At 35.0% G+C, this 16,854-nt stretch overlaps 1 protein-coding gene across 3 annotated transcripts in view; it reads left to right on the top strand.

The window, feature by feature from the left end:
* Positions 1 to 16,854, top strand: part of LOC101890263 (sodium- and chloride-dependent glycine transporter 1) — a 53,888-nt gene extending 37,034 nt beyond the window's left edge. For all 3 annotated transcript variants that reach the window (XM_059131331.1, XM_059131330.1, XM_020037621.2), the window contains 6 exons: positions 8,073 to 8,193; positions 8,252 to 8,594; positions 8,688 to 8,845; positions 8,914 to 9,042; positions 15,700 to 15,906; positions 16,055 to 16,854. In XM_059131331.1, coding sequence (XP_058987314.1) covers positions 8,073 to 8,193; positions 8,252 to 8,594; positions 8,688 to 8,845; positions 8,914 to 9,042; positions 15,700 to 15,906; positions 16,055 to 16,333 — 1,237 coding nt within the window. In that variant the 3' untranslated portion in view covers positions 16,334 to 16,854. The remainder of the gene's footprint in view (positions 1 to 8,072; positions 8,194 to 8,251; positions 8,595 to 8,687; positions 8,846 to 8,913; positions 9,043 to 15,699; positions 15,907 to 16,054) is intronic.

Genomic DNA, 16,854 nt, shown 5'->3' with positions numbered 1-16,854 from the left:
GGATATATATAATTTAATTTAACATTTTATGAGAATTCTTTGCAGTAAAATATTTTACCTTTATGTTACAACTAAGCATGATTTGTTTGATATCAGTTAATCCAGTTCGAACTCCATGTTAAACCAGTAAAGAAAGTCCTAAAGTCGGGCGGGCCGATTTTATGATACCCTACACCACTTTGCTAATTTAGTACAGCTGCGCATCACAATTAAAAGTTTTTATGGGAGAAATCAATCATACACGCTATGATTATAATTAAAATTTAAAGTCCAAAGGACTAAATATGCCGAAGCATTTGTATCTTTTAAATTCGGACTTGTATTGTCCATTTAGTGCACAATTAATTTGAAATCGGCTAAAAATATATATGGGAGCTATATCCAAATCGGAACCGATCTCGATAAAATTTAACAAATGTATTTCTGAGCTGCATTTGATATATTTCCCCAAATATTGTTGTTACAGAGTGCATATTACGGCTGCGGAGGACAAAAATAACAAATAGGATGAACAATATATATGGGAGCTATAGCTATATCTGAAGCGATTTCGATCAAATTTGACATACTACCTTCTAGACTAAATTCGGTCGTATGTGCCAAATTCCATCCCATTTGGACAAATATTAGACGTTTGGTGCACAAAAAATGGTAAATCGGACGAAGTTATATATGGGAGCTATATCCAAATCTGAACCGATCTCGATAAAATTTAGCAAAGTTATTTCTGAGCTGCATTTGATATATTTCCACAAATATTGTTGTTACAGAGTGCATATTACGGCTGCGGAGGACAAAAATAACAAATCGGATGAACAATATATATGGGAGCCATAGCTATATCTGAACCGATTTCGATAAAATTTGGCATTCTTTTTTTCAGGCCTAATTTGGTTGTATGTGCAAAATTCCATACTATTCGGGCTGATATTACACGTTTGGTGCACAATAAAAGGCAAATCGGACGAAGATATATATGGGAGCTATATCTAAATGTTGACCGATTATCTCCAATTTCAATAGGGTTCGTCCTTGGGCCAAACAAATGATGTTTGCAAAATTTCATCTCAATCGGATAATAAATGCGACCTGCATTTTGTTCACAATAATACATGGACAGACGGACGGACGGACACACGGACTGACATGCATAAATCAACTCGGAAAGTGATACTATGGAGATTCTCAAAAGTAACTATGGGTCTATTTCGCTTCCTTCTCCATGTTACAAACAAATGCACAAAGACATAATACCCTTACCACTATGTAGTGTAGGGTATAATTAATTTCGCCCGGTCCAAATTTTAATACCCTCTACCTCTTAGAAGAAACTCAAAAAAAAAACGAAAAACATCAAAAAAAAACGGAAAAAATACCTTTTAAATAAAAACCGTTATATGGAGCTATACGAAGACGAGGACCTGCTTAAGTAATTTCTTAATCATAGGCTAAAGTGACGATTCGAACTTCAAATACTAAATTTAAAACAATTTCGATGAACGATGTCACTAATACCATCAAAATACCGAATAAGGGTGTGGCTACACGAAGACGTGGACTGCATACCCAATTTTTTGACATAGGCTATAGTACTCATTACGAACTTAAAATAATAAATTTAATACAATTTTGGTCTTTAATGTATCTAAAATCATAAAAATACCGAATATTGAGAAGTACCGTTGTATAGGGGCTATACGAAGACGTGAGCCTGCATAAGTAATTTTTATCATAGGTTGTAACACCTATAAAGATCTACAACTACGAAATTTAAAACAATTCCGGTAAAGAATGTCACTAAAATCATAAAAAATACCGAATATTGAGAGATACCATTATATGGAGGATATACGAAAACGTGAACCGAGGCTATACGAATACGTGAACCATTCACGAACTTAACCTGCCTACTGGCAAAATACACATGTGTGCTAAGTTTTAGCTTTCTATCTGAACTTGTTTAAAGACAACGTGATTAGAACAGACAAACAGACAGACAGGCGGACATCGCTAAATCAAGAATATATACTTTTTTGGGTCTGACATGAGTATTTCGTGGAGTTACCACCGAAGTTACAAAGAAAGTTAATAATCCCCCTCAGAGTATGGTGGAGGGTATAAAGCAAACATGACAGGAAACAGGGGTTTCCCTTGTTTCTTGACATTTTCTTAAATAAATGCTTTAAAGTCTTTGAGAAATCAGTAATTTAGTTACAATAAATAGCAACGGACAATTTCCTTTTGTAAAATTTATTATTATTATTATTTATTTATTGAGACTTCATTCATTTCATTAAAGACAAGGTATTAACAATAAATATCAGGGACACTTAAAACTATCATGTATTATTCTAATATCATTATATAAAATGGGTATGCTACATGCTTAAACATTCTTTAGATATGTAATTGTATTTAACAAATAATCAATAAATAAGATAAATAGTGTTTGCTCCCGACACTTGCTGTAGCGAATAGAGTTTTATCTATATTTTGATGTGTACTTATAACTAGGACTTACAACTACAGAAAAAAAAACGAAAACAAAGCAATTAAACTAAAATTATGAATACTTAAACTATATAAAAAAAACTACCCCCTATGTGTTCCAGGTGTAGAGTAAGAATAAAAGTTTTGGCCAGATGAATTTGACCCTCCTTGAATTATTCCTAAGGCGGAAAGATAATTCGTATTCGTCCAATTAAATTCACGTTCGCTGTTTAAAATTTCCTGAAAAATAGACCCATTGAAATCGACAAGTCTTTCTACGAATCGCTTCATCAAATCAAGTGCATATGTTGAATTTAATATTTCATAAACAAAACAAACAGTAATTTCTAAAATGTTCAGCATACTTTTAGGCGAATATTGTCTTTGCATGGGCAATGTTGTCAATGATGAAATAATTTTACAAAAATAGTCACTTGCAAAAAATTTATATAAAATTTATATATAATTTTGTATTGGGTGAACAGATAGTGCATGAAATCTGAAAATTGGTATAAGAGTTGTTGTTCATGTGGAGCCTGGACATACGGAGTTAGTTTCGAAAACGTGTACTATAATTGTAGGAAAAGTACAAAGTGGTACTACATTTGGTATTGGGTGAAGGAATCGAGTTGGAATTCTAAAATTTCATATTGAGGTCTCTGTTGCTATCTGGGATTGAGATACGGAGGGGGTTTTGGAAATGTGTACAAAAATTGTACGAAAAATACTAAATTTGGTAATGGGTGAATAAATAGAGCTTGAATCCTGACATTTTACATGAATGTGACTGTTGGAGTCTGTGGTTAAGATATGGGGGAGAAAAATGCGTTTCACAATTGTACACCAAAAGTACTGAATGGTACTAAATTGGGTATTGTGTGAAGGGATAGATCTGCAATCCCGAAATTTCATATTAAGGTCTCAGTTGGTATATGGAATTGAGATAGGAAGGTGGTTTTGGAAATGTGTACTAATTTGTACGAAAAGTACTAAATAGTACTAAATTTGATATAGATATTGTTGTCTAAGATTAAGATATGGAACGGTTCTGCAATAGAGTACTAAAATTATACGAAAGGTACTAAATGTTACTAAATTTTGGTATTGGTTGAAGGGATAGAGCGGGAATCCTCGAATTTGCTATTTAGGTCTCTGTTGGTATCTGGAAATGAGATATGGAGGTGGTTTTGGAAATATATACAATAATTGTAGGAAAAGTACTAAATATGGTATTGAGTAAAGCGACATAGCTTAAATTCTGATATTTGATATGGATGTCACTTTTGTTGTCTATGGTTTAGAGAAGGAGCTGGTTTGGGATATGCGTACCATAATTGTACTAAATGGTTTGGTAACAGGTGAAGCTCTAATCCTGATATTGAGGTCTTTGTTGGTATCTGGGTAGATATATGGAAATTGTTATGAAAATGAGGTAGAGAAACCCTTTTGAGACACAATCAAAATCAATCAGCCGGTCAGATGGAACATGTGGATTCGAGTTACACAAACCGGTTGTAACTCATCGAAATAATAATTTTAGACCAAACAAAGTCCATATATTTTTGATCAGCGTAAAAATCTAAGACGATTTAGCCATATCCGTCCGTCTCTCCATCTGTTGTAAACACTATCGACTCAACACGAATAATAATAGAAAGCTAATTTTGCACAGATCAGTCTTTTGTCTGCTGTCAGGTCAAGTTCGAAGATGCGCTATATCGGTCCACGATATCGCATATCCCCCATATAATATAAATGTATTTTTCAATGTTTTTATACCCTACACCACAAGGTGGTCAGGGTATTATGTCTTTGTGCATTTGTTTGTAACAGGCAGAAGGAAACGAGATAGACCCATAGTTCCTTTTGATGATCTGCATAGAATCACATTCTGAGTCGATTTATGCATGTCCGTCCGTCCGTCTGTCCGTCTGTCCATGTATTTTTGTAAACAAAGTACAGGTCGCATTTATTGCCCGATCTAGATGAAATTTTGCAAAGATCTTTTGTTTGGCCCAAGAACGAACCCTATTGAAATTGAATATAATCGGTCAAAATTTAGATATAGCTCCCATATATATCTTCGTCCGATTTGCCTTTTATTGTGCACCAAACGTGGAATATCGGCTCGAATTGTATGGAATTTTGCACATACACCCAAATTAGACCTGAAAATATGTATGCCAAATTTGATCGAAATCGGTTCAGATATAGCTATAGCTCCCATATATATTGTTCATCCGATTTGTTATTTTTGTCCACCGCCGCCGTATAATGCACTATGCAACAACAATATTTAGGGAAATATATCAAATACAACTCAGAAATACATTTGCTAAATTTTATCGAGATCGGTTCAGATTTGGATATAGCTCCCATATATAACTTCGTCCGATTTACCTTTTATTGTGCACCAAACGTCTAATATTTGTCCAAATGGGATGGAATTTGGCACTTACGACCGAATTGAGTCCAGAAGCTAGTATGTCAAATTTGGTGAAGATCGGTTCAGATATAGCTATAGCTTCCATATATCATCCGATTTGTTATATTTGTTACCCACAGCAGTAATATGCACTCCGTAACAACGATATTCAGGGAAATATATCAAATAAAGCTCAGAATCTTTGCCAAATTTTATCGAGATCGGTTTCGATTTGGATGTAGCTCCCATATATATCTTTATCCGATTTCAAATTAATTGTGCACCAAATGGGCAATACAAGTCCGAATTTAAAAGATACAAATGCTTCGGCATATTTAGTCCTTTGAATTTTAAATTATAATTATAATCATAGCGTGTATGATTGAATTCTCCCACAAAAACTTTTAATTATTAAGTGGAGCTCAACTAAATTAGCAAAGTGGTGTAGGGTATCATAAAGTCGGCCCCGCCCGACTTAAAACTTTCTTTACTTTTTTTTTTTTTTTTTGAAAATTTTCAAGTTCCTTAAAAATTATGTTGCAAAATGGTCAGGCTTTATCCCTTTATTGTTGTTTTTATAAGAACAACGTTTGTTTATTAGTGGTGAACGATGGTAATGTTTACCAGGGGGTAAGGCAGGGAATACCTAGGTTTCGGAAAGAGCCACCAATCCTCATCAGATACCTTGTTTTTTGTGTGGGATATTCTCCCCAGAAGTTATTGAGCTTACGATCTCGTCACTTGGGTAAAAAATGTTTTTTGTCATAGAAGTTATTTTTAAAATAACTTCTGGGGAGAATATCCCACACAAAAAACAAGGTATCTGATGAGGATTGGTGGCTCTTTCCGAAACCTAGGTATTCCCTGCCTTACCCCCTGGTAAACATTACCATCGTTCACCACTAATAAACAAACGTTGTTCTTATAAAAACAACAATAAAGGGATAAAGCCTGACCATTTTGCAACAACAAAATATTACGGTATCCCGAACAAATAATCCACACTGTTCTGTTCCTTAAAAATGTAGAAGAGTATTAAAAATACGGCTGTTTTTTATCTTGTTAGTTATACTGTCGTAATATGTTGAGTTTTCTCTTTTAACTATTGAAAATGAATTTTGTTTCATTGAATATATGTGATCTGTTGCAGAACACCACTACACCACGTTGCATATTTAGTGGAGCTACCCATAACAAATATACGTTTTTATAAGAAATTTATGAGAGATCGTTGTTGACCGATGGCTTTAAAGCAGTTATCTTCATTCTGTTTGAGCAGATATTGTACTTTTTATTCACATTAACGTGAAATCGGATGAAAATATATATGGGAACTTTATCCAAATCTGAACCGATCCATTCCTGACCACAGTGTGGGGGGTAAAAATTGTAAACTTTATATTGATGCTCACTGTATGTGGACCCTCCGGAATAAAAAAGAATTTTGTCGTATTGTGTAATTTAACTTCTTATGGGCCTTATTGTTGCATACTTTTAGGCTCGTTTAAATAAATGTGGTTGGAATCGAATACGAAAAGTCACTTCGAATTTTCAACTATTCAAATGGCCAAAATACTATTCAATACCAAATACCAACCAGTAAAGAAAGTCCTAAAGTCAGGCGGGGCCGATTTTATGATACCCTACACCACTTTGCTAATTTAGTTGAGCTCCACATAACAATTAAAAGTTTTTATGGGAGAATTCAATCATACACGCTATGATTATAATTATAATTTAAAATTCAAAGGACTAAATATGCCGAAGCATTTGTATCTTTTAAATTCGGACTTGTATTGCCCATTTGGTGCAAAATTAATTTAAAATCAGATAAAGATATATATGGGAGCCATATCCAAATCTGAACCGATCTCGATAAAATTTGGCAAATATATTTCTGAGCTGTATTTGATATATTTCCCTGAATATCGTTGATACGGAGTGCATATTACGGCTGCGGGTAACAAATACAACAAACCGGATGAACAATATATATGGGAGCTATAGCTATATCTGAACCGATCTTCACCAAATTTGGCATACTACCTTCTAGACTCAATTCGGTCGTATGTGCCAAATTCCATCCCATTTGGGCAAATATTAGACGTTTGGTGTACAATAAAATTTAAATCGGACGAAGTTATATATGGGAGCTATATCCAAATCTGAACCGATCTCGATAAAATTTGGCAAATATATTTCTGAGCTGTATTTGATATATTTCCCTGAATATCGTTGATACGGAGTGCATATTACGGCTGCGGGTAACAAATACAACAAACCGGATGAACAATATATATGGGAGCTATAGCTATATCTGAACCGATCTTCACCAAATTTGGCATACTACCTTCTAGACTCAATTCGGTCGTATGTGCCAAATTCCATCCCATTTGGGCAAATATTAGACGTTTGGTGTACAATAAAATTTAAATCGGACGAAGTTATATATGGGAGCTATATCCAAATCTGAACCGATCTCGATAAAATTTGGCAAATATATTTCTGAGCTGTATTTGATATATTTCCCTGAATATCGTTGTTACGGAGTGAATATTACGGCTGTGGGTAACAAATACAAGAAATCGGATGAACAATATATGTGGGTGCTATAGCTATATCTGAACCGATTTCAATCAAATTTGGCATACTTATTTTCAGGCCTAATTTGGTTGTATGTGCAAAATTCCATACTATTCGGACTGATATTACACGTTTGGTGCACAATAAAAACCAAATCGGACGAAAATATATATGGGAGCTATATCCAAATTTTGACCGATTATCTCCAATTTCAATAGGGTTCGTCCTGGGGCCAAACAAATGATTTGTGCAAAATTTCATTTCAATCGGATAATAGATGCGACCTGCATTTTGTTCACAAGAATACATGGACAGACGGACTGACATGCATAAATCAACTCAGAAAGTGATTCTATGCAGATCATCAAAAGGAACTATGGGTCTATCTCGTTTCCTTTTGCCTGTTACAAACAAATGCACAAAGACATAATACCCTGACCACCTTGTGGTGTAGGGTATAAAAACGATTAATTGAAATAGTGAAATTTTTCCAGATTTTTCAATACATTGTGCTCCTGGAGTTAGAGGTGTCGTCTTCTTGGCACTAATGAACTTGTTTTATTTTTCTTTTTAGGTACATCATACGTTCCGATGACAACTCCAGCAATCCTTTAACGATCTCATGGCCCATTTTGGGTGGTGTTCTAATAGTATGGCTACTAACACTAGCAATAAGCTTAAAAGGTGTATCCTTCGTGAGTAGTTGAGCAAAGTGATATTTTTATAATTTCTAATAAAAATTCCCTTTTTCAGATAGGAAAATTCATGCGCTGTGTATGTTTGCTGTTGATAACCCTATTCGTCGCCATATTCGTACATTTGCTAATGTATGTTCACATTTCATGGGATTCATTGATCGACTATATGGAACCAACACTGCCCGACAGTCATTTGGCCATAATGGCGGGTATTAAGGCAGCTGTCCTAATGCCCATTTGGTTATTGGGGCCAGGATGTGGCAGTGTACTTACACTGGCTAGTCACAATCGTTTTCGCCAAGACTCGGAGAAGCAGACATATTGGGTAGCTTTGACTTTTGTCATTATCACACAAATGGGAACACTGTGCACACGCATTGCCATGGATCATTTTGAGGGTGAGCGATAATAGATGGGATATCTTACTAAAGAGATAGTTGAGATGATTTTTAATTTTATTGAGAATTTCATTATTTCTATCTGATTTACAGATCACGTAGCTCTGTTACATGTCCATGTCAACGAGGAACACAATATGAGATTTGTCTACATCTGTTTTGCTTATCTATTTGGCAGCTTTAATAGTATACCTAATTTTTGGGCATTTTTATTCTTTTTTATGCTCTTCCTGGCAGAATTATCGGCTGTGGTAAGTAGGACTCTAGAGAATTAAAATTCTGGTGGCGATTATTTCAAGAAGTGGCTTTTACATTCTAGATCGTCCAAATTATGACCGTTCAGCGAGCCCTGTTTGATGAATTCGAAAATTTGCGACGAAAAACATCGCTACTAACAATTGGTTTGGTCACAACAATGTTTCTGATATCCGTGTATTTTTGTACAAAGGTAGGTAAAACAAGTAAACAAAAACATTAAGTTTGGCCGTGCAGAACTTTTAATACCCTCCACCTTAGGGTAAAGGAAACATTAGAACCAATTATGACCTACAAATACTAATTATTAGACATATTCGTGGGAAAATGTGGCAAAAATCATCAAAATACCGAATATCGGGAGGTACCGCTATATAGGGATATGCAAAAGCGTGGACCTATACATACAATATTTCGTCACGAGAGCAAGAACCCCTTATGACCAACAAATACCAAAAAATTTTAGACAAATCCGTGAAAAAATGTGACAAAAACCATCAAAATATCGAATATTGGGAGGTACCCTTGTATGGGGGCTATACCAAAACGTGGACCTATGCATGCAATGTTTCGCCACCAGATCTCGAATCTATTATGACCAACAAATACCAATTTTCAGACAAATCCTTGAATCAATGTGGCAAAAAAATCATCAAAATACGAATATCGGGAGGTACCATTATATGGGGGTTATACGAAGAAAGCGTGGACCTATACATACAACCCATTATGACCAACAAATACTAATTTTTAGATAAATGGATGAAAAAATGGGACAAAAACCATAAAAATATCGAATATTTTTAGGAGGTACCGTTATATGGGGGCTATACCAAAACGTGGACCTTTACATACAATGTTTCGCCACCGGAGCTAGAATCTTCTATGACCAACAAATACAAATTTTCAGACAATTCCGTGAAAAAATGTGGCAAAAATCATCAAAATACCGAATATCGAGAGGTACCGTTAATCTCTCTCCCGTGGCTATACCAAAACGTGGACCGACATATCTGATTTTCAATACCAACCATACTAGATACAATAGAAATTGTTCTGCTAAATTTTGATGATCTACGTCAAAGTAAATCCTCATTAATCATTTTATGAGTGTTTTGAATCTTCAATATCTTGAACCTTTATAGGGGAAAGATATGAGTGGTAATGACACATCTTCCAACTTGATCTAAGTTTTTTACAAATATTGTTAATCTATTGCTAGTCTAGACGAAATCGTGGACTTCTTATTTTTATGATTTATTATTTTTTATGATTTATTATTATTATTTTAGCCTTATGTACGGGGATCTACCACAAATAGTGAACTTAAATATTCCACTTCACGGAGAAGTGCCCGCTATACCTTAAAATTTTAGATTCGTTCCAACTTTTCAGTCCTCAAAATGCACAATTTATTCAGTTTGACAACATTGTTTAAATCAAAACTTTATAGATCGTACTAAACATTCAGACTTTCAAGTTTTTATACCCTACACCACATAGTGGTAAGGGTATAATGCTTTTGTGCATTTGTTTTCAACATAGAGAACGAAGCGAGATAGACCCATAGTTACTTTTGAGGATCTTCATAGAATCACTTTCTGAGATGATTTATGCATGTCAATCCGCCAGACTGTCCGTCCATCAGTGTGTCCAAGTATTCTTGTGAACAAAATGCAGGTCGCATTCATTATCCGATTGAGATGAAATTTTCCAAACAAACAATATTTGTTTGGCCCAAGGACTTCACCTTCAACCGATTTTGTGTTAATTGTGCGCTAAATGGCCAATATCAGTCGAAATTACCTGAATTTTGGCACATCCAACCAAATTCAGTCTAGAAGAAAGTACATCACATTCGGTGAAAATCGATTCAGACATAGCCACAGCTCCCAAATATATAATTTTCATCCGATTTGGCCCTTAAGTCCCTCACATTCGTAATATGCACCCAAAAGAATGATATTTGGTATCAGATACAGCCCAGAAATACAACTGCCAAATTTTATCAAGATCAAATTTCAGATTTAGATATAGCTCCCATATATATCTTAAACCCATTTCGGGTTAGTTGTGCACCAAATAGACAATATCAGTCCAAATAACCTGACCTTTAGCTGCCATATATATGTTGAATCCGATTTGGTCCTTAAGTCCCTCACATAAAATGTCTCAGTAAATGTTAGGGAAAATCGATTCAGAATTGGATATGCCTCCCTCTGAAACCAAACTATAAATGCTCTAATGCCAAATGTTGATAGGTGGTATGATCTACTTCAAATAAATTCCTTAGTTACAGGAACCCTTCTAAATATGCATAGTGGCGAAGGGTATCATATAGTCGGCCCCGCCCGACTTTTCTTATTGGTTATATATATTATTCAAGTTTATCCTTCTTCGGAAAGAATACAAGGAAAATGTGTACCTGTTTCACAAAAAAAGGACTTGGAAATCTTTCATTTTGAACTTTACCGAGGAGGATATAAGTAAAACCATTGCACAGTGGACCCACATAAAATTTTTCTATCCAAAACTATTTCCAAATGTAAACCCAAGAAACCAACAGTGACCTCAATATTAAATTTCGAAATTTCATTCATTTTTCACCCAATATTAAATTTAGTAACATTTAGTACACATGTCCAATACAATCTACATCTCTCCATCTTAGGCATCAGCAGTGATCCGAAATTGGTACAATTTAGTACTTTTCGTACAATTATAGTACGCATTTTCAAAACAATCTCCATGTCTCAACCTCAGACACCAATAGAGACTTCATTATAATTTGATTTAATTTGACGATTCCAGCCTTATCCCTTACACATTGTCAACTTAGTACCAACTATAGACACCAACAGTGAAATTCATATAAAATTTCAGGATATCAGCTCTATTCCTTCACCCAAAACCAAATTTGGTACTATTTAATACTTTCGTACAACTATGGTCGAAATTTTCAGTGACATATATGCCCAATTTGAGGATTCCAGCCCTATCCCTTCACTAAATACTAAATTGAGTAAACCATCCCCAGATCTCAGCACCACATACCAACAGAGACCACAATATCAAATTTCGGCATACCAGCTCTATACATTTACTCAATCCCAAATTTAGTAGCATTTAGTTATTTTCGTATGATTATAGTACACATTTCTAATACCACCTCCATATCTCAATTCCAGATACCAACAGAGACCCTAATGTCAAATCTAAAGATTCCTGTCCTATCCTTTCACCCATTGCCAAATTTAGTACCATTTACTACATTCATAGTACGCATTTCCAAACCCAGCTCCTTTTCCCAACCACAGACAGCAAGAGTGACATCTGTAGCAAACTTCAAGATTTTTGCTCTATCCCTTCACCTAAAACCAAATTCAGTACTTTTCGCACAATTATAGAGCACATTTCTAGAACAACACCTCCATACCTGAATTCCCGATGCCAATAGAGACCTCAATATCAAATTTTATGATCCCAGTCCTTACCCTTCCATATTTAGTACCATATCATAGTACTTTTTGTTCAAATATATGATGCATACCCAAAACGCAGCCAAATCTCGATCAAAGATGCCATTAGTACCATCTTAATATAAAAATTCAGAATTTTATCTCTATCCCCTCGCCCAATACCAAATATTCATTCCATTCAGAACTTTTCGTAAAATTATAGTACATATTTCCAGAGGCCCTAATAAGAAATCTTCGATTTCAAGCACTACCTGTTCAGCCAATACCAAATGGTAGCATTTTAGAACTTTTCGTAACCTTAAAGTTCGAATTTCGAAAAATCCTTCAGTAGATCTTTCCTGCACACCATTAGGGATTCTCATTCAAAATTTCATATGTTCCGTATGTCCAATACAAAGTGTTAAATTTTTAGTACGAATTTCCAAAAACCCAATTTTATCACATGTCCACGCATAAAGACCACCAAGTATGCAAAATTTCAAGTTTTTAGCTTCATCCGTTTCGTTTGGGCGTTGGTCAATCAGTCAGTCAATTATGTCAATACTCCTTTATATATTATTATTGATACGATGTGATATTGGTCCATGTACCACCAACTCTAGATTTTTAATAATTTAAAGCCCTTACCCTCATTTCCACCGACTGAGTTTTTCCCAGTGTATACTCTCTTCTGAAGTGCTGGGGCTGTTCTGTAATTTCTGCATAAACTGATACAGATTTGGTAATTCATAAAAACCTAGGAAAAACTCATTACTAAATAATGTATTTTTATACCCCCAGCCAGCCATATGACTAGAGAGGAAATATATAACATTTAATACGGTCAAAACTATTGCTATTTGGTTCAAACATGGTACATCGTAATATTATTATTAAACTTAGATCGAGTTGGGAGATGGTCAATATCGGTTCACTCCTTATGGTACCTCCCCTACAAAGGGTCAATATTTTGAATATTCATGAAGATCATAAAACACGAAATTAACATCCGATTCCATTCAGACTTGGCACATCCTAATATTTCTATGAACACTAGATCTTTTATAAAGATGGTAGAGATCGGGCAATTCCTTTTTGGTACCTCCCCCCGAATTTTGTATAACCAAAACGATTATAAAATCCGAAATAAGCATCCGGTTCTCTTCATATTTCACACATCATATTATTTCTACTAACACAAGATCTGCTATGAAGATGGTACATATCGGTCCATTCCTTCTGGTACCTCATCCACAATGGTCGAAAATTTAAATATCCACGAAGCTCATAAATCGCAAAATTAACATCCGCTTCCATTAAAACTTGGTACATCTCAATATTTCTATCAACACAAGACTTGCTATAATGATAATGGAGATCAGACCATTTCATCTGGTACCTCTCCCACAAAGGGTTCAAAACTTAGAAAAACAAAACGCTCAAAGAAAGCGAAATAAGCGAAATAAACCCTCTCTTCGAATTTCACACATCTAAACATTTTTTGCTAATACAAGATTTGTTGTAAAGATGCTATATATCTGCGAACCCCTCACCGACAAAGGGTCACAATATTTCTCTCAACCAGACACACAAAATGTTTGCGTGGCCAGGGCTTTAATACACCCTCCGGAATATTTTCGCTATAATATTCGGCATTTATTCTGATGCCACGGTCGATTAGTACGAGCGGAGAGCGATCATCGTCTGTTATGGCGGCCCACACCATCACCATGGCCAGCTCTTGAGTTCTGCTGGCCACACATTTTCAACTAACTTCTTTGGCAAGTAAACACGATTATTTTGTTTGTTTACAAACTGCTCGACAACGAATGTTTTCTCATCGGAGAAAAACAAATTCGGCAGTTCACCACTTTCGGCTAAGCGAAGCAACTCTTTAGCTCTTTTGAGTCTATTTTCTTTCTGTTGCGGTGTAAGTTGCTGCACTTTTTTAAATTTCAATGGCTTTACCCCAAGCTCATTTTTCAAAATTTGCCGAATGGAATATTGCGATATGTTCAGCTCACGAGCCATTTTTCGGTTAATTATAACTCTAATAAAATGTGATGTAAGAGGCCGATTGTCTTTAAATTATATACATAACAATATTTCTAATAACCCAAGGTCTCGTGCGAAGATGACATATATCGGTCTACTCCTTCTGGTATCTCCCCCACAGAGGGTTAACATTTTGGATATCCGTGAAACTCATAAAACGCGAAATTACCATACAATTTCTTGCAAACTAAGCATATCTCAAAATTTTTATCAGCAGAACGCCCACAACGGTTCAAAATTTTGAATAATTATGATTCTTATAAAGTGTGAAATAGGAGTCCGATTCCCTTCAACCTCGGGACATTTCAATAGTTTTATCAATAGAAAATTTATTGAGAAGATGGGATATATCGGTTCACTAATTCTGGTACCTCCCCCACAACGGGTCAAAAATTTGAAAAGCCATGAAGCTCGTAAAACTCGAAATGAGTACCAGATTCCCTTCAAACTCGGCACATGTCAATATTTTTATCAACACAAGATCTATTGAGAAAATGGCATATATCGGTCCACTCCTTTTGGTACTTTCCCGACAATGGGTCAAAATTTTTAATAATTATAATTTTTAAAAAGTATGAAATAGGAGTCCTGTTCCCTTCAAACTCGGCACTTCAACACAAAATCTGTAAAGAAGATGGTATGAAACCTCCCCCATAACCGGTTAAAATTTTGAATACCCCAAAGCTCGTAAAACGCGAAATTAGCACCAGGTTAATTTTAAACTCGGCACATCTCAATATTTTTATCAACAAAAATTGGTTGAGATGATGGGATATACCGGTTCACTATTTCTCGTACCTCCCCCACAACGCGTCAAAATTTTCAATAGTTATGGAGTTCGTAAAACGCGAAATGAGAATCATAGTCTCTTAAAACTCGGCACATCCCAAAACTTCTATCAGCACAAGATCTATTATGAAGATTAACAAAATCGGTCCACTCCTTCTGGTATCTTTTCCAATTTTCAGTTTTTATAATATAGGACCATTCTTTCGCAACCTCTCCCATGAACATTGCCTGAGGGTATGCAGCTGTCGGCCATACCGACTGATTCTTTTTAACTCGTTTTATTAAATTTTTGTTCACATTCATTGCCCATTTTTTTTTTTTTTTTTTTTTTTTCAAAATCACATTCAAAAGTCCTGAAAATTATCAAAAACATTTCGAAATATAGTTTTCGACGACATAATTCACGTTTCTATGGCCTAATGGAAAAAATTTGCATCTTCAATTTTTGCATCTTCAATGTGATGTCTTTGAAAAACTCCCATCACAGCAAAAATTCTAACATTGAGTTTTTTTCATTTGTTTTTTTTTTTTTTTCTCCCATTTTGCAGCAAGGTTTCCAACATTTACATATCTTGCCCGACATTGTCACAGTCACACATTTAATTATATCGATGCTGCTCTTGTTCGTCAGCACATGGATCTATGGCCGAGAACGATTCCAATGTGATTTGCAATTTATGCTTGGCAAGACGATATCAAATTTCAAAATATTTCTGTTACGCTTTTTGACGCCCATCTTTTTGGGTTTTTGCATTGTGAGTATTGAAGCGTAGAAATTGGTTGAACGAATTTTTCCCCAGTGGGAAACGCCCCTCGTTATGTTTTAATAAAAAAATAAAAATAACCACTTTTTATTCTTATCTTTATTTAATGCACAACACCATTCCACACAACAAATCAAAGGGCGATGTCATCTATGCAACCTACTCCTATACCGACGACAGTTACAATCCGCCCTCTGCCTGGATTCTGATAACGCAATGCTTGGTCTTTGCAGCCGTACCCCTGTACATGGTGTACAAAGTGACGCGGACCACGGGCTCTCTGCGTCAGCGCGTCAAACAATGTTTTGCGCCACACGATTGGCATCCCGTCGATGCGGACAATCGCCGTTTCTACGAGGAGATAATGGGCACATCGGAAATGTTGGTCATACTCAACAATGAGCACGAGAGTTGCTGATGGATGGCCTAATTGAAACAAAAGACTTTATTTCTCATATAATAAATATTATTATTATTATTATTATTGTTATTTTTGCTGAAAACAACAAATTATCAAAAAAAGTGATAAAGATAGACCAACAAAAACAAATGTTTATAATTTTAAACGGGGAATACTCCAATCAAACACAAACATATATTTGAAATTTAATTATTGAAATTATCTACAGTAATTTCTGTATAATTGATAAATTGGCAGCAAAGAAAAAAGAAACAAGTCAACCCCCTCAGAGACCTTGAAAATTTTGTCAAATCACTGCAACAATAAATTATCCCCGGGGTCTCTTAAGTGGAAATAACTGTGTAGGAATGTATGTTTTTATAGTTATTGTATATTTAATAATTTTATATTCGATCTTTTTTTATAAGAACCCATACGCCTGTATATATATATTTATAAATAGTTAATTATTTAATAAGTGATAATGAAATTATTTAAATACGAAATTAAATACATTTTAATAGAGAAATTAAAAAAAA

Source organism: Musca domestica, unplaced genomic scaffold (assembly GCF_030504385.1).
Source record: "Musca domestica strain aabys unplaced genomic scaffold, Musca_domestica.polishedcontigs.V.1.1 85, whole genome shotgun sequence".
NCBI classification, from domain to species: domain Eukaryota; kingdom Metazoa; phylum Arthropoda; class Insecta; order Diptera; family Muscidae; genus Musca; species Musca domestica.
The sequence above is the reverse complement of the archived record's forward strand: the minus strand, read 5'-3'. Positions and strand labels throughout refer to the sequence as shown.